This window comes from Mustela erminea, chromosome 8, assembly GCF_009829155.1.
Source record: "Mustela erminea isolate mMusErm1 chromosome 8, mMusErm1.Pri, whole genome shotgun sequence".
Classification (NCBI taxonomy): Eukaryota; Metazoa; Chordata; class Mammalia; order Carnivora; family Mustelidae; genus Mustela; species Mustela erminea.
This window is the reverse complement of record NC_045621.1, coordinates 14,617,009-14,635,998: the sequence shown is the minus strand read 5'-3', so window position 1 is coordinate 14,635,998 and position 18,990 is coordinate 14,617,009. Positions and strand designations below refer to the sequence as shown.

The window sequence follows — 18,990 nt, the reverse complement described above, 5'->3', positions numbered from 1 at the left end:
TGGAAAGTCCTCAAGAAATTTAAAACAAAATTATCCTATGATCCAACAATGCCACTTCTGCATATATCTTCAAAGGAAACAGTGTCATTGTCTCGAAGGGGTGTCTGTACTCTCATGTTTATTGCAGTACTACTGGGCCACAAGAAGGAAGGAAATCTTGATATTTGCACAACATGGATGAACCTAAGCCAAAATCAAGAGTCTACCACTTAACCAACTGAGCCACCCAGGCTCCCTGGTTTACCCTTCTATTTATGGGTATTACCTTCAATTTCTTTCATCAATGTCTTACAGTTTTCAGAGTATGGGTCCTTCACTTGGTTAAATTTATTCCTAGGTATTGGGGGTCTCTTGTGTAATTTTAAATGGAATTGTTGTCTTAATTTCTCTTTCCTCTAGTTTGTTATAAGTATATAGAAATGCTACAGATTTCTGCATATTAATTTTGTGTCCTGAAACTTGACTGAATTTTTAGTTCCAACAGTTCTTTGATGGAGTGTTTAGGGTTTTCTACATATAATATGATGTCATGTGTAAATAGTGACAATTTTACTTCTTCCTTACCAATTTGGATGCCTTTTATTTATTTTTCTTGTCTGATTGCTGTGGCTAGGACTTTCATTACTATATTGAAAAAAAGTGATGAACTGAACATCTGTCTTGTTCTTGATCTTAGAGAGAAAGCTTTCAGCTCTTTACCACTAAGGAAGATGTTGGTTGTGGGTTTGCCTTATATGGCCTTTACTACGTTGAGCTATATTCTTTGGCCTTTTGAGGTTTTTAATCATTTCATACAAACCTTAGGATTATTTGTTCTAGTTCTGTGTGAAATACTATTGGCATTTTGATAGGGACTGCACTTTGTTAATGCGGAAGGAGTCAAATCTCTTCCTGAGAAAAGACTGGAAGATGGGCATTTGCCTCCCCCCTTTAGATTGAACCTTGGGGGTGAGCCACAGTAAATACCTGCATGCCTATTAACAAGTACTTTTGTTTGCTATTTTCCTTTGGTACTTATGGATATAAGACCCCTTGGCTATAAGAGTTAGGTAATTTGGGGCATGTCCCTCAGACAGCAGCTATAACGTTGGGGCACTAGATGTGTACAGGATGACTTGGTTTTATTGTGGAGTGAACTCGGTTGGGGTTGTGCCCACTGGCTCCCCCAGGCTTCAAGAAGGATCACAGCCATTACACAGAGATGTGTGCTAACCAGAAGCTGGACCGCAGGCAGCAGCTTCTAAAATACGCAGTTAACCTCCTTCAAGGAAAAGAGTTTTTGCCTTGCCTGCCCCTTCTTTGCTGAACCCTGGAGGAAAAGCCACAGGAAATGTCTGTGTTCCTATCATGCACCATTAAGAACCGCTTCTTCATTTTTTACAAGCCTGTGGGACTCATGAACACAAGTGGTGGCTTTCAGAACTAAGTGTTTTAGAAACCTGTATCTCAGGTGGGAGTCTTCAATTTAGGGTAATAGCTGTGCAGTCCAAACCCTTCGATTCTCAGGTAGGAGCTGGCAGTTGAGGGTTCCCTTCAGATTATATGGCACTGTGCTGGGTGTGGGTTTATGGTAAGAGCGTGTCTCAGCCTTTTACACATTTCAGTATGGGTATTTTCTCGTCTTCCCAATGTGTGTAAGTCACTCCGCTGGTTTCTGGATTTCTCGCAGAGGGAGCTGCTCCATGCACGGCAACACTGAGTGTGCCCATGAGAGGAGGGAAATTCAGGAGCCTGCTCTATCACTCTCTTGGTCCCAGTCCTTATGGAGATTTTTGGTACTTGCCTTCATTCTTTTCAGCTGAGAATTTTGTATTAGTCTGTTTTTTTTAAATTGATAATATTTCATAGTTTAGAGTAATATTTACATTATTATATACTGAAATCATAGAACTTGACCCAGGTTTTCTTGCTCTGAAACATGCCAATATGGTAATAGTAATAACGTATTTCTATCATTTTTTTTTTAAGATTTATTTATCTGAGAGTGTGTGTGAGCAGGGGGAGGGGCAAAGGGAGAGGGAGAGAATCTCAAGCAGACAACGCACTGAGTGTACAGCCTGATGCAGGGCTCAAACTCATGACCCTGAGATCCTAACTTGAACCAATATCAAGAGTCGGCTCAACGGAGCCACCCAGGCACCCCTCTATCATTTCTTTATATAAATAAATCATATCCAGACATTTTTTTTCTTTAGGAGAATACGTTAATGTCAGTTACTCAAAAAGACAACTTTTAAATCCATAATAGAGGGGCACCTGGGTGGCTCAGTGGGTTAAAGCCTCTGCCTTCGGCTCAGGTCATGATCCCAGGGTCCTGGGATCGAGCCCCACATCGGGCTCTCTGCTCAGCAGGGAGCCTGCTTCCTCCTCTCTCTCTCTCTCTACCTGACTCTCTGCCTACTTGTGATCTCTGACTGTCAAATAAATAAATAAAATCTTAAAAAAAAATCCATTATGGAATACCACCTCATATGAAAAATAAAAGCAGTGGTAGTGGTTAGTGCTACCGAGGCTGCAGAGATGAATCTCTCAAACGCTGCTGCTGAGAACCTCTGAGAAACAGCCTGGCAGTTTCTTGCAAAACTTAACACGCACTAACCATATGACCCCAGCAACTGCACTGTTGGGCATTTATCCAAAGAAATAAACCCTATGTTCACACAAAACCCCTTACATGACTGTTCTTTGCGGTTTCATTACCAAAACAATCCAAATGTTCTCCGGTGGGTGAAAGGTTGAAAAACTCTGCAGCCAAAAAATGGTATGAAACATATTATGTTGACCTCAAGAGCATTAAGTTTATGAAAAAAGTTAATCTCTTTATCCTTGTCTGTGTGACAACTACATTAAATAGTAATCAACTGTCTCTACAAGGTCTATCTCAGTCTATGTACATTTTCGTTAGTGTGAGCTGTCTCTCAAGAGGGAGGTGCCCAATTTCAGAAAGCTTTTCATTAGTATGCAACATTATTACTAACATTTCCTATATCTGATTCTATTTGATACATCAAAATGAGTTCCACATTTTAGCATACACATTTTTTAATATTTTCAATTTGTAACCTAGATCATCTGTTTTGAGGGAAGCAATAGTGTCAAAAGTTACAACAAATTTCTTCTATTTTTCATATTACATTTCAAATTTATCAAAAACTTGGCAAAAAAAAACCCCACAAAACAACAACAACAATTTGGCATTTTCCAAATTTTTTAAACAATTTTAAAACTGGAAATATTAGTTTTTCTAAACCATAAGCATAAATTTTCCACGAATATAGATCTTCGATTTTGTTAGAAGTCATTTAGAATATAAAATATATTTTTTACTCAGAGCAAATTTTGGAGGACTACTATTTCATTTGTTAATAGATTTGTTTTAATATCACTATAATATTAAAAACTGAAACAATAAGAACACTTAATAAACCCATCATTATCCTCTAGAAATAGGTATGAGTACTTCAACCAACTCTGTCCTACTGCACTTCACACAGCTGTATTTTTTTTTTTTTTAAGATTTTATTTTTAGGTAAACTCAATATCCAATGTGGGGCTCAAACCTACAACCCTAAGATCAAAAGTTGGATGTTCCAATGACTAAGCCAGCCAGGCGCCCCCACACATCTGTCTTAACCCCAATCAACTCAATCTATAACCTTTTACCAAGGCAATAAATCTTAACCCATTTCTTTAGGGTGGATTTTACTTGATGCCTATCCAGAAGGCAAACAGTAGCAGCTTTGCTCTTTGCTTTTCCCTTCCCCTGCCATTCTCACATACAACATGTATAGAGACAACATCTACTTTTTGAATTTGACTAAAGAGATTAACTTGAGACCAACAGCAGGAAAACAAAGAACTACATAAGAACACCCACTTACCAACAAAAGAATTCCGAATTTCCATTGAAATTAAAGGACAGTTGTAGAGATTAAACAGATCTTAGGCTAGAAGTGATAATAGGAGAGACAAAGAGTAGCAAGCAGACAGCAGGTTCACGAAAGAAAGAACAGTTAACAGAAGATACCAAAGAGAAGGCAGTGGCTTGCTTATGTTATGTCATTGTCACATATTAAATTTTCTCCTCAAAACTTAGAAAAGAAATGCAAAACACACAAACACATAAAAATCAATAATCACGAAGATAAACACAGATATTTCATACTTGTGTGGGGACGGCCAAGTACTGGGATCCTGCAGTACCACGCCAAGAGCATAAAGAACAAGGGTCTGCAAAAAAATTATTCTAGTTAGTCGAGGCCTTACAGAGACAAAATGACTGTCAGAGAGCCAATTCCTCCTGAATTCTCTTTTAATATAGATAATGAGTACAAAATAAAAACAGAAAATGATCAAAGAAAATACAGGCCATTATTTTGATGACTTAACAGTGGAGAAGGCCTCCCTAAGCATGTCAAAATCTGACAGTCATAAAGGAATAAAAGACTTTACCACGAATATTCAAAACCTGCATCCAGTAAAAACAAAACACACCAAAATCACCAGTGAAAGATAAATAATAGGAAAAATATATTTTCCATATAATTAACAGTTAGCATGTACAATATAAAAATACATATATAAGCTCACTAGAAATAAATGAGTTACAAGCACATAATTCACAAAAGAAGAAATACAAACTGATAATATGTATGAAAAGCTGCTCAATCTCTCCAATAGTCAGGGAAAAGCAAATTAAAATAATGAGACAGTATTTCATATAAGAAATATGTTGGTGGGAATGCAAGTTGGTGCAGCCACTTTGGAAAAGTTTGGAGATTCCTTAAGAAATTAAAAACAGAGCTTCCCTATGACCCTGCAACTGCACTACTGGGCATTAACCCCAAAGATACAGATGTAGTGAAAAGAGGGGCCATCTGTACCCCAAATAGTCATAGCAGCAACAGCCATAGTCGCCAAACTGTGGAAAGAACCAAGATGCCCTTCAACAGACGAATGGATAAAGAAGATACGGTCCACATATACAATGGAGTATTACGCCTCCATCAGCAAGGATGAATACCCAACTTTTGTATCAACATGAACGGAACTAGAAGAGATTATGCTGAGTGAAAGAAGTCAAGCAGAGAGTGTCAATTATCATATGGTTTCACTTATTTGTGGAGCATAACAAATAGCGTGGAGGACATGGGGAGATGGAGAGAAGTGAGATGGGGGAAACCGGAGGGGGAGACGAACCATGAGACTGTGGACTCTGAGAAACAAACTGAGGGTTCTGGAGGGGAGAGGGGTTGGGGGCTGGGTGAGCCTGGTGGTGGGTATTAAGGAGGGCCCGTATTGCATGGAGTACTGGGAGTGGCTCATAAACAATGAATTCTGGAACACTGAAAAGAAATTTAAAAAATGTAAAAAATTAATAAATCTAGAAGTAGTGAGGATATGGAGAGAAACAGCCTTCTCATACATTGTTGCTAAAAATATGAAATGCATCTTAGAGGGTAATTTAATTTTAACATAAATAACACTGACCCCAAAACTCAATTTCTAGGGCTCTAATCAATATCTATACAAGTATATAATTTGTAATAACAAAAAAATTGATGTAATCTAAATTTCCATCAATGGGAACTGCTTAAATAAACTATAACACACTCATGTGATGGGATATTATGCATCCATTAAAAATGAGCTGGATCTGTATCAAGTCCCAGTTGTACTCTTAACCACAATATACCTAAAGAAGCAACATTAATGAATGATGCATGAAAAGCAACTTTTCACATATAAATTCAGTTTTTAAAATACATATATGTGTATATACACATACAGAGTAACATATATACACAAAGACCTACAAAAATACACACTAAAGTATTAACAATAGTACATGTGAGGAAAGGAGCCTTTCGTATTGTTTATACCCTAAAACAACATGTATTATTTTCATTTAAAGTAACTGTCTTTGATTTAATAATAGTATTTATTAAACGTATTAGACAATACAATTCAAAAACATATTCTTTTCTTTGAAAAGAATAACTGAATAAGTATACCAAATGTTTCTTACCTCTCTAGGAATAATAAATTTGTCAATCTTTCCTTCAATATCTTGAAGCCGGGCAGAAACTGGGGTCAGTTTGGCAGCCCGAACAGTTTCACAAAGTACTTGCCGACAATACCTATTTTAAAAAAGTTTTTTTACAGTTCTCAACTCTGGGAAAGGCAGTTTGAAATGCAGGTACATTTTGTAACAACTTTAAAAATCTTCTTAATTGGAAATAGGCACACCATAATTCTAATTTGCTTGAAAATTAAGTTATATATTAGAGGTGTATAAAGTCCAGGTAGGTTAAATTTAAACAAATAAAAACAACTTCAAAAGTACCAGAAGAAAACTCGAAACATTATTTACATAATTCTTAAGTAGAAAAGTCCTTTTTTTTAAGATTTTATTTATTTATTCATGAGAGACAGAGAGAGGGGCGGGGGGCGGAAGGGAGAAGCAGGCTCCCCGCTGAGCAGGGAGCCTGATGCAGGGCTCAATCCCAGGACCCTGGGATCATGACCTGAGCTGAAGGCCGTCACTTCACCAGCTGAGCCAGGTGCCCCTCTATTAAATAGTTTCTATGTAGTATCTCATTTAATCCTTACAAGAACCTCAAGGGTGCTATTATTATTCTAATTTTATAGATTTTTTAAATTAGGCAATTGCTTAAGATCACGTAGCAGGGAGGTGGTGTCAGCAGGATTCAAACACAGGTCTGCCTTACTCCATAGCCCCTAATCATAAATACCAAACTACTGGATGTATCCTTCAATAACAATCCCACTTCTAGGACTTTATTAATAGCAACAACTGGAAATATTAAAAAAAAAAATAACAAGCATAGGAATGCTGATCGTTTATAATACTTAAAAGCAACAAAAAACAAAAAAGGAAAACATCCTTCCTTTCCTCTTTGAACAACTATTTATTGGGACTATTTATTGAACTACTATTTATTGTTTCATTAGAAACACCATGTTAGACACTGAACTGCAACAGTAAGACAGAAACCCACAAAGGGATCCAAGGTCTAGTTGGCAGAGAAAGTGAGAGAGGTAGGGACAGCAAGGATAACAATTTAAGAAGCACAGTAACTGTTATGATAAAGGCAGTTCAGGATTTTGGAGAACACATGGCAGGAGCATAAGCACTTGAGGCTGAGACCTGCAGAAGAAACTGGAGTTTGCCAGTAGAGAAAGGAAGAGAGAATCTAGACAAAGAGTAGTCTGCAAAAGCCAGGAGATGAGAAAGAATACTACAGCTTTGAAGAAACCAAAGAATTTCAGGATTGCTAAATCCAAGGAAGGAAGAGGCACAAACAATGAGATAAGGTGGGAAAGGAATAAGCGGCCCAGCCCTTGAAATGCCTCCTAAGCCATGCTGGTGAGTTTCAGTTCCATCTTCAGGGCAACCAGAAGTCACTGAAAGATTTTAAATTGGGGGCTCATCTGCCCAGATGTTGACTCCTCAGTTACAGAAATATTACTAGCACAGGGATGCTCAACATTAGAATGAGAACAAATCGGAATCATCTAAGAAGTTTTTGAAAACTGATGCCCAGAGACTGCTGATTTGGCCTTGGTCCTAGGTTAGCTGTATGGTTAAAGCACCCACAGTGTTTACTGTGTACAGTCATGGGCTCCAGCAGCAATATGGAGACTGGATTAGTGGGGAGCAAGATCCAAGGCTGTTGAAATATCCCAGGCAAGTTGATGGTGATCTGAATAGTGAGGACAATGAAAAGAACTAAAACTCAACTTCCAGGGACACCTGGGTGGCTCACTCAGTTAAGCGTCTGCCTCCACTCGCCTCAGGTCATGATTCCAGAGTCTTGGGATCGAGTCCCCCCCTCTGCCTGCCACTCCTCCTGCTTGTGTGCTCGCTCACTCTTTCTATGACCAAAAAATAAATAAAATAAAATAAAAAAACAAATTTCCAACTAAAAGTTGTTTGGAAAGTCAAATCAACAGAACTTAATCTCTGACTGGGCATAGTAGAGTTATATACATAAGAATATTGTCCACAAAATGTTTAGAGAAAAGATGGAATTTACAGAAGAAATATATTTTTACATTTTAAAACATCTTGAAGTTTTTATTTTGAATATATATGCATATATGTGCATACATATGCATATATATGCATAGAAAAATTTATATATATATAAAATTTATGTATATATAATAAAAATTTATATATATATATGTATATATGCATAGAAAAACCTGGAAAAAGAGTAAAGATAGTTAACAATTGTTATCTCCCAGGGATACAGTTACAAAAAACCTTCACCTTCTACTTCATACACTTCTGTATTATAAAAACTTTGAAGGACAAGTATTACTTTTGAAATGAAAAATAGTTATATTCAAGGTAATTAATAAAACTTCCAAATTTTGAAGAATTTGTAACAGAAGTCTCCTTGTCTTCTTTTCTATAGTTAAAAGAGGCTCCAAGGTAGGATTGGTTGCCTGCTGTCCAGACTCAGACTTCCAACACCCTAAGCAGTCATAATTGCTATTTTTTTAAAAAATCTTTTTAGAGTGCCTGGGTGGCTCAGTCAGTTAAGCATTTGCCTCAAGTCACGATCCCAGGGTTCTGGGATCAAGTCCTGCATTGGGCTCCCTGCTCAGCAGGGAGTCTGCTTCTCTCTCTCCCTCTGCTGCTCTCTCTGTCAAATAAATCAGTAAAATCTTTTAAAAATATAAAGAGAAAAAAATCTTTTTAACTAAGGTATTATATATATATAAAAATTCATCTATTTTACCTATACAATGTGATGAAATTTAGTAATTGTGTGTAACTGTGTTACCACAACCACCGTCAAGATACAGAAGAGTTCCCCCTAAAAACCCTTCTCATTCTCCCTGCTAGTTCTCTCTGCCCCATTCCTGGCCCCAGACAACCCGTGATCTCCTTTCCATTACATTAGTTTTGCCTCTTCTCAAATTTCACCTTACGGAAATTATATTGTATGCAGTCTTTGACTTTGACTTCTTTCACTTAACATAATGACATTTAACCACACTGTTGTATATACTGATATTATATTACTTTTAACCACTTGGTAATATTCCAAGGTACAGATATAACACAATTTGTTTATTTACTCACCAGCCAACGAACATCTGGACTATTTCCAGCTTTTTGCTGTCATGAATAATACTGCTATGAACATGTACATAAAGGTCTTTGTGTATGTATTTTTTTCATTTCTCTTGGATAAATGCATTGGAGAATTTCTGGGTTGTATGGTAAGTGTGTGTTTAGCTGCCACACTGTTTTCTGACGGGTCTGTACCCTTTTGCATTTCCATCAACAAGATGTGAATGCTCCACTTACTTGAACATCACTGATACTATTTTACATAAATCTAATGTAAAGGTTTCCCTAAACTATCTTGTGATTTTGTTTATTTGATAGAGAGAGCGAGCACAAGCAGGGGGAGAGGCAGAGAAAGAGGGAGAAGCAGGTTCCCAACTGAGCAAGGAGCCTGATGAGGAGCTCAATCCCAACACCCTGGGATCATGACCTGAGCTAAAGACAGTCACTTAACCAACTGAGCCACCTAGGCACCCCCAAAACTACCTTATGATTTTAAAGAGCAAATTAAATTATCTAATAAAATCTGTATTTACTTTTTTTTTTTTTACAAGATTTTATTTATTTATTTGAGAGGGAGAGAGAGAGAGCATGAGAAGGGGGAGGGTCAGAAGGAGAAGCAGACTCCCCGCCGAGCAGAGAGCCTGATGCAGGACTCCATCCCAGGACTCCAAGATCATGACCTGAGTTGAAGGCAGTTACTTAACCAACTGAGCCACCCAGGTGTTTAAATCTGTATTTAAACATTTTAAGTCCTGTAAAAATATATACCTTTCCTAGATATTATCATTAGCTTTAAGTAAGACAGTTAAACCAACTCAAATTTACCTGCTAATGATCTCTTCTTTTTATTACATTCTTACCTGAGCTGCTCAATTTTCTCTGGAGTAATAGGATCCTTCCCAAAAACTTGGTCTATCTCTTCATAAAGTTTTCTCTGAACCTCTTCAGAGGTGGTTAAAAAACAGATTGCCCAGGTGCACACTAAATAAAAATTTATATTAATAGCAATGAAAATAGCTAATTTCATAGTTAGGGTGCAGAGTAAGATAGAACATACTATTATTTTTTCTTGTATTTTACCTTTTTTCTGATATGGAAGACACAGAAATGCTACCAAAAAATACGACGATTGTTCACAGGAATTTTTTTTTTTAAGATTTTATTTATTTATTTGACAGACAGAGATCACAAGTAAGCAGAGAGGCAGGCAGAGAGAGAGGAAGGGAAGCAGACTCTCCGCTGAGCAGAGAGCCCAATGCGGGGCTTGATCCCAGGACCCTGGTACCACGACCTGAGCTGAAGGCTGAGGCTTTAACCCACTGAGCCACCCAGGCGCCCCTGTTCACAGGATTTGTACTTCATTGAACAGAACAGGATTTATACTTCACTGAACAGAACATGACAACTCCTAAGGAGATCTGCAATTGCTTTCTTAAAACTGGCAAGTAATTGAAGCCAAAAATGCATTTTTATCTTCAGTAAAATAGTAATGATAATAAATAAACCTCATTATCTGGAGGAGTGTTAAATGTTGGTAACTGTAATGGATTGTCTGGTTCACCCAACCTTGTGTAATAAAATACGGATTTATTAGTTCCTTCAGGAGACCTAATGAAATGATTCATACAAATCAAAGTAGCAGGAGATTTACCTATAAATCAATATTCTAAATTTTTACTTGTAATGGTAGATAAACTGGTTCAAGAATTGGTATTGGTTATTGCTCAGGACAATGGTTCTCTAAAATCACCCAGGAATTGATTGATGGCACAACTCCACATTCACAGATTCTGATTCAAAACATTTAGGTGAAGTCCAGGCATCTGTACTTCCAACAAATACCATATTTATTTTGATGAACAACAAGACTGGAAGATCACTAAGCTTACAGGCTTATTTTTGCTTAAAATGGCCTATATATTATATGCACCGAGGAAATGAAAAGGTAAGAAAATCACATGATGAACATGAAACAGAGAAAATATGAAAAGTTATATTTCCTTTAGAAATCCACTGGGATTACAACTACTCAAAGAACGGAACTATCCAGATACCATCCAGATACCAGCACCTCTTACCCTAGATTTTGCTTGAGATGACTCTGTATTACTTTTTCTGAGTCAAACACTTTTTTTTTTTTAAGATTTTATTTATTTATTTGACAGACAGAGAGCACAAGTAGGCAGAGAGGCCGGCAGAGAGAGAGGGGGAAGCAGGCTCCCTGCCAAGCAGAGAGCCCGATGTGGGGCTCGATCCCAAGACCCTAGGATCATGACCTGAGCGGAAGTCAGAGGCTCAACCTCACTGAGCCACCCAGGCACCCCTGAGTCAAACACTTTTAAAAATGTATTTAAGTAATTTCTACTTCTACTTATCAATTATCGCGTTCTTGAGCTAAGGGCAGACTTAAATTTGTCTCAAAGTTACTTTTTATTTTAATGTTTGCCTAATTCACATATCCAATTCTTATGCCTGGAAAGGACACAATTCACATTCTGAACTAAATGCTACTATCAATAAAATTAATAGCTGCCTGGTACTCAACTCTTTTTATAATTTACTCATATTCAGAGTTTATAAAAAGGCACATGAGTAACTGCCTGTATTTAACTTTTTCCTACATGTATTTCTTTATTAGGGCTTTTGAAGGAACTGTAGAATTTCTGCTTCACAAGTGATAATGGAAACTTGTACAGTGTACAATATGTACATGTTTGTAATTTCACACCATACAGTAATACACAATATTGAAAGATTTAGTACAAGGATGCGTACGCAGTGAGCACTCTCACACCCTGCTTTACCATATTACCACTTAACATTACCATAACTGTATGGTTTAATAATCTCAAACATTGGTTCTTTGGTAGAACTCTAAAGTATGACTGGGAGTAGCTTAAAAATAAGATTTTAAGTCATGAACATTCTTTAAACATGATACTGAACCAAAGACACAATTACCGACTTGAGAATATACCTTGGAGGTCAACCAGAGCTAAACTGTTATTTGAGAGAAAAAAAATGCAGAGCCAAATATCTTTCTCAAGGTAATAAGCAGCGAAAGATTAAAGTTTCCTGCCTATTTTGGCTCTCAAAAAATTCAGAGGTATCTTAAAAAAATAACCAACCCACATGCAAAGAAACAGTGATAATCTGAAATCCCCCCTAAAAACTGCGATAAGATTAAAATATTAACCCAACTTTGGAAATGATCATTTTTTTTGCTCTGTTGTTGTACTCCAGATTTTTTGAAGGTCTTTAGCAAAGATATAATTTAATGTAGTAAATTTTTTAAAAAACAAGTCAAGCACTTTTTAAAGAAGTTCCACACATTATTTTTGACACATGCACAAATTCCATTTAATCTAAAATATCTGGACATCTCTAGATGTCAAAAATTTTATAAAGAAGAACTTACAGGCAGTTTAAATCTTTAATCATTGTTTTTCAACAGAAAGAGTTGTAAATGAAATCCTTCAATGAATATCAATTTTTTCTATTTCAAACTGAAGTTTTGATACTTCCTTTAGCATTTTAGCATATTTTTATAAGCGTACACAAATTTCACACATTTTAGAACTTTAAATAAAAATCACCTTCAATTCCACCAAGAGAGGAGTTCTTTTAAACTGTGATTTCTGTGGCCTATATCCTCTGTTGGTAGACCTTAATAATAGCAAACTGGACTTGAGTCAAAGTGAAAACCACAGCAGGAAATTGAAAAGCTCACTGCTCTGCTTAGAAAGGTGTCAATAGCAGTTCATTTTAAAGGCACTAACTAGAATTCACAATCCATAAACTGTGTCAAGAAATTTATGGCAATGTTCAGAGGTGGCATAGAGCACCTGGGGGTTTCAAAAAAAAAAAAAAAGGTAGCTGTGTGAATCAAGCCTTTCAAACAAAAATAAAAAAGAAAAGAGAAGGGAAATTATAAAGAGGTCTTGCAAACAATGTTTCCCTTATTTTACCCATGTGTATTTTATAATCTATCTCAAGAAGAAATCAATTTATACTCACATTTGGCAGTTATGACACAACTGGCCAGAGAAAATATCATACTGTCTTCAAGGATCTAGGAGAGAAAACTAAGTTTAGAAAGTGTAAAACGTAAGGCGGCCTGTATTAGACCCTACCAAAATAACCTATAGTATAGAATTAAGGTCAAGGAAAGGAAAAAATGTATATTATTTCTTTACAATGCTTTCACCTAAAAAAAACTAATGTAAAAATCAACCTAAATATGGCATTGCCTTTTTGATGCAATAAACATTTACTGGTAGTTATCACCGTACGGTTCTATGTTTTTGCAAACAAAGTGCCTCAGGGCTGTCTTTCTGGCTTAGGCTGGTGCAGCAACAAAGCCTCAGAACAGTGAAGAGACTGCCACTGCCCTTGAAGCCTTATTCGATGCTGCACCTGTACACACCCAGAAAACCATTCTGTCTCTGAAGACTCACACGTGTAGACCGGGCATTCATCATTCCTATAGGGAACAGGCGTGGCAATAATAGCTCCACTCTTGTCCTTTGCCTGACAACTCCGCAAACACAGCGGCGTGCTGGGGTAACAGAGGCATTCTGGGAACAAGTCAAGCTGCCAACCTAGTCAGTTAAGTCTCCTCTTTTATGATCGGAGAATTTGATTCAACATTTGCTTACCCAATATTAAATAATATACAGCGGCTTCAAAGAGCTAAATAAGAAGAGACTAAATACTTGTACTATTTGTGGACGATGTGCTACAAAAGTAAACTGAGTACAAAGCACTATACATGGGTGATTATTATTTACTTAATAAACTTAACAATTACACCACCTGTTGGTCATTAAGGTTCCCTTGTACTAAGGAGTCAATGAAAATATGTTGACTGAAGTTCCCTCCTTTTCGTTCTTTTATGATTTTCTTTAAAATAGATTCCAGTTGCCTAAGAGCTTAGAGAAGAAATACAAAAAAAATATTTTAGAATATAAGCATTTGTAAAGATTGAGTCTCTTTTAATATTTCCGTACAATGTTGCTATGTGCAGAATAAAACTTTCAAGAAAAAGAGCTGTAACCAAAAATTTTTACAAAGCTCATTTATGTTAAAATTCATCAATCTTCTTTTCCTTCTTTTTGCTAAATTATACATACAAAAAGCTGCAAATGCCACATATGTACAATTTAAGGAATAATTATAAAGCAAACACCTATAATATCAACAACCAGGTCAAGAGCTAGAACTAACACCAGCATCCTGGAGGCCTCCACACACATAAACCTCTCCCTTGATACTTCCCTTCTCAATTCTTTTTTTTTTTTTAAGATTTTATTTATTATTTGAGAGAGAGAGAGAGAGAGAGAGAGAGAGAATGTGAGAGAGCACAAGCAGTGGAGAGGGAGAAGCAGGCTTCCCAATGAGCAGGGAGCCTGATGTGGGGCTTGATCCCAAGACCCTGATCAAATACTCTCTAGGTGTTAAGATTCTCATTTGGATCTTGGGATTCCATGCCCTACTGGACCCCATACGTCCCCCTACTTTGCTGCCTGTTCATTCTCGGTCTCCTTTCAATAATTCCTTCTCATCTCTTGAATTTCTTAGTGATGGAATGTCTAAGGTCAGGATTCAGTTTTCATACCTCTTTTCTTTTTCTACTTACATTCATTATCTTGATGGTCACTAGTCTCAAGGCCTTAAATACAATCTATGGACTGAACATTCCCACATTTATATTTCCAGGCCAGACCTTTTTCCCCTGAATTCCAGATTCCTATGCCTAACAACCAATTTAGCATCTCCACTTAGACGTCTGAAGCCTATTAAACACACCATATCCACAAATGAACTCTACATCTTTCCCCACCAAAACTGGATCTTCCCAAATCTGCCCCATCTCCCTAAAAACTTCATTTTCCAAACACTCAGGCCTAAAACCTCGGTGTCTCCTTCTCTCTTATACCATACAACTAAGCTGTCAGCTAATGTTGGTGTTCTAATTTCAAAGTACAGAATTACTCTTCCTAACCTTTTTTTTTTTCATTCTTTATTTTCTGCTGCCTACCACCTAGTCCAAGTCACATTATTTCTCTTGCCTGGTTCATTGCAACAGCCCCTGAATTAGTCTCCCTGCTTCTGCTCCAGGTGCCTATAATCTATAACAGCAGCCAGACTCACCTGTTGAAAACATAACTGAGACTGGGGCGCCTGGCTGGCTTAGTCAGTAGAGCATGCAACTCTTGATCTCAGGGTTATAAGTTCGAGCCCCATGTTAGATACAGAGATAATTAAAAATAAAATCTAAAAAAAAAAAACCAAAACAGGGGCACCTGGGTGGCTCAGTGGGTTATAGCCTCTGCCTTCGGCTCAGGTCATGATACCAGGGTCCTGGGATCGAGCCCCAAATCAGGCTCTCTGCTCAGCAGGGAGCCTGCTTCCTCCTATCTCTGCCTGCCTCTCTGCCTACTTGTGATCTCTGTCAAATAAATAAATAAAATCTTAAAAAAAAAAAAAACAACTCAGATTATAACTGCTAAAACCTTCCAGTGGCTTCCTATCTCATAGTAACAACCTAGTCTTACAATGAGCTATAAGCCAGACAATATCTGTCCCTCCCCTCAGTTTTTCCGGCCTCATCTCTTCTATTTCTCTTCTGACTGGCTTCACTCCAGCCAAAAAGTTCCCTGTACACCAGAATCCCACCCCCAGGACTTAGCAATTACTCTCCCTCTATAGAGAATCTTCCTTTGGACATGTGAAGAGCCTCAATGATTTCCACTGAATGATTTCCTTATCTCTTGCAAGTGTAGCTCATAAGTCACCCAATCTTAGTTGAAGCTCTTCCTACTAACCCTATTCAAAACTGCAACCTCCCCATCCCTAGCACACCCCATCCTCCTTCCTGATTTAATTTTCTCTGCAGCACTTTTCATCTTTTAATACACTATTCGGTTTACTCATTTAGATTATTGTCCGCTACTTCCCACTAGAATGTGGTGCCACAAAGGCAGGAATTTTTGTTTCTTTTGTTCATGGACATCTCCCCAGCACCAAAACATACCAGAATACTATAGATAGTCACTAAATAGTTACAGATTTGCATGAATGTAACATATTAGTGATGAAAATTAAAAATTACTAACACTGTGATGCAGTGGTTCTCAACTCTGCTACAAATTAGAAGCACCCAGGAAGATTTTTTTTTAAAAAAATCGTAAAGTAGGGGTGCCTGAATGGCTCAGCCAGTTAAGCACATGACTCTTGATTCCGGCTTTGGTCATAACCCAAGGGTCATGAGATCCAGCCCGCACTGGGCATGGAGTCTGCTTAAGATTCTCTCTCTCTCCCTACCCACCCACCACGTTCACTCTCTCTCCTAAAAAAAAAAAAAAAAAAAGTGTAAGTCACACCTCACACCAAATAAATCCAAATGTTTAGGAATGGAAGCCTGATGTCACTATTTATTTTGTTTTATAGTTTATTTAATTTTTTTTTTTAGTAATCTCTACACCCAGCATGAGACTGGAACTCAGGACCCCAAGATAAAGACTCATGATATGCGGGGCGCCTGGGTGGCTCAGTTGGTTAAGAGTCATATGCTCTCCTAACTGCACCAGCCAGGCACCCCCATATTTCTTCAAAGATTCAATGTTTAGCAAAGTTTGGGAACTACTGCTGTATATTCTCAGCTCTACAAGTACATCAGCATAACCTGCATGGCTTTCCTAGAAATACCTGACACCCAAGGTGCCTCTCTCTCAGACTCTGAATAAACTGGTTTAGAGTGAGGCCTGATCTTCAGGGTTTTTTTTTGTCTTAAGTTCTCAAGGTGATTTTAATGTACAGATCAGTTTAAGAATGACTCACTTAAACACATGACCCACTGACCCAGCCATGGTTTCCTACTCACATAAATTCCAAAAAAGAATCTTTTTTTTTTTAAATTAACATATAATGTATTATTTGTTTCAGGGGTACAGGTCCGAGATTCATCAGTCTTAAACAATTCACAGCACTAACCATAGCACATAAAGAATAATTTTCAATGAAAGCACAAATTTGATTTATGCCAATGTTACAACCCAAGGAACATATGTTAGACAATCTAGTTTTACTTAAAATCAAAGAGTATAAATTACTAATTTTCATTTTGTATTAATTGAACAAATACTTGTGAAATACATTTTTTATTAAGGGAAATTAGTCCTATTGCATCCATGAAGATACTCACAGTGGCAATAAAAACCAGATTGTAGAAAATGTGTCTGTTAAATTGGCTCTTTTGAACTTATGTTGGACATCAAGGGAATCACTAGAATTCTAAGCCCCATGAGGTCCAGGATTTTTGACTCCTACACACAAAATAGTGCCTAGCACATACAGTCCTCAATAAATACTTACTGAATGAAGGATGAGAACAGTAGAAAGGAACATAATTATATATGGAAAATAATCCATCATTCCAACACAGCCCATGTATTTTAATTTACCCTACTTCCAAAAAAAGAATTCAAATAGCTCAAAATACAGGTATTAAAGAATTACAATCATGAAATTACTGACAGAAGATATACAGCCAAAAAAAGGGAGAATAATTTTTTTTAAAGATTTTATTTATTTATTTGACAGAGATCACAAGTACGCAGAGAGGCAGACAGAGAGGCAGGCGGGGCAGGGGGGAGCTCTCTGCTGAGCAGAGAGCCCGATGTGGGGCTCAATCCCAGGACCCTGAGATCATGACCCCAGGTGAAGGCAGAGGCTTAACCCACTGAGCCACCCAGGCGCCCAAGTGAGAATAATTTTGTGCTGTCATCTTAAAACTAAAACTGCTGTTTTTCTGAGTAGATTATTTATAAAGTTGCAACCAATGCCCCAAAATATTGAAAATATTTTTACTCAGTGTTACAACAGCAAGAATTCTTACGTTGCTACGTATTTTTTTACAAACATCTTTTCAACATGTAAGCTGGTATTTCTTTAGCAATTCCAGTATTATTGGACATTTAGATTGCTTCTGGTTTTCTATTTACAGAAATAGCACTACAAAAAAAAATACTTATTTCTTTTTTCTCTTAATTTCACCAATTATTCATGACTTTTTAAAAAAGATTTTATTTATTTATTTGAGAGTGAGAGAGAGAGAGAGAGCACACAAGAGAGCACAAGGGCCGGAAAGGGAGAAGCAGGAAGCAGGCTGTCCACTGAGCTGGGAGTCCGATGTGGGACTCGATCCCGGGACACTAAGATCATGACCTGAGCTGAAGCAGCCGCTCAACTGACTGAGCCACCCAGGGGCCCCCATTATTTATTACTCTTAAGGTGTACACTGGGCTGGGAGCCCGATGTGGGACTCGATCCCAGGACACTAAGATCATGACCTGAGCTGAAGCAGCCGCTCAACTGACTGAGCCACCCAGGGGCCCCCATTATTTATTACTCTTAAGGTGTATTATAAAACTGCTTTTCCAGGATTGTACCCTTACATTTTCCTGTAGGCCATACGAGCCTCATTCTATAGTGAGTACCAGAGTTCCTTTACTGCTTCACTGCTTTTTCCTCTCTTTTAAGAAAAACCTTTAATATAGGAAATGTAGTAGAAAAACATAAAGATAGAAAATATACATGACCCATAATCCCATGATTCAGAGATGACCTTATTAAAATTGGGGCACATATCCTGTCCCTACTATAATTTAAGAGTAGCAAAACTTACCATCTTCATATTGTTTTTTCCGAGTTGTACTTTTATCAAGTGATCCATCTAAAAAGCCTTTACCAATCTCAGACCAAATCTGAAAACAGGAAAACATACCTGTTATCTAGTAAAGTCGATTTTCTAAGTAACACCAGGCAATCTAAGCCAATAATTGAGAAATTCCTATCTTACTAACAGATCTAATAAA

General features: G+C 37.4%; 1 protein-coding gene across 2 annotated transcripts in view; it reads right to left on the bottom strand.

Moving 5' to 3' along the window:
• LOC116597160 (cytochrome P450 20A1) overlaps positions 1–18,990 on the bottom strand; it is a 60,600-nt gene that overhangs the window by 3,709 nt on the left and 37,901 nt on the right. For both annotated transcript variants that reach the window (XM_032354487.1, XM_032354488.1), the window contains 6 exons: positions 18,801–18,879; positions 13,928–14,043; positions 13,130–13,184; positions 9,973–10,093; positions 6,029–6,140; positions 4,166–4,230 (listed from right to left, as the gene is read on the bottom strand). In XM_032354487.1, the coding sequence (XP_032210378.1) occupies positions 4,166–4,230; positions 6,029–6,140; positions 9,973–10,093; positions 13,130–13,184; positions 13,928–14,043; positions 18,801–18,879 (548 nt within the window). The remainder of the gene's footprint in view (positions 1–4,165; positions 4,231–6,028; positions 6,141–9,972; positions 10,094–13,129; positions 13,185–13,927; positions 14,044–18,800; positions 18,880–18,990) is intronic.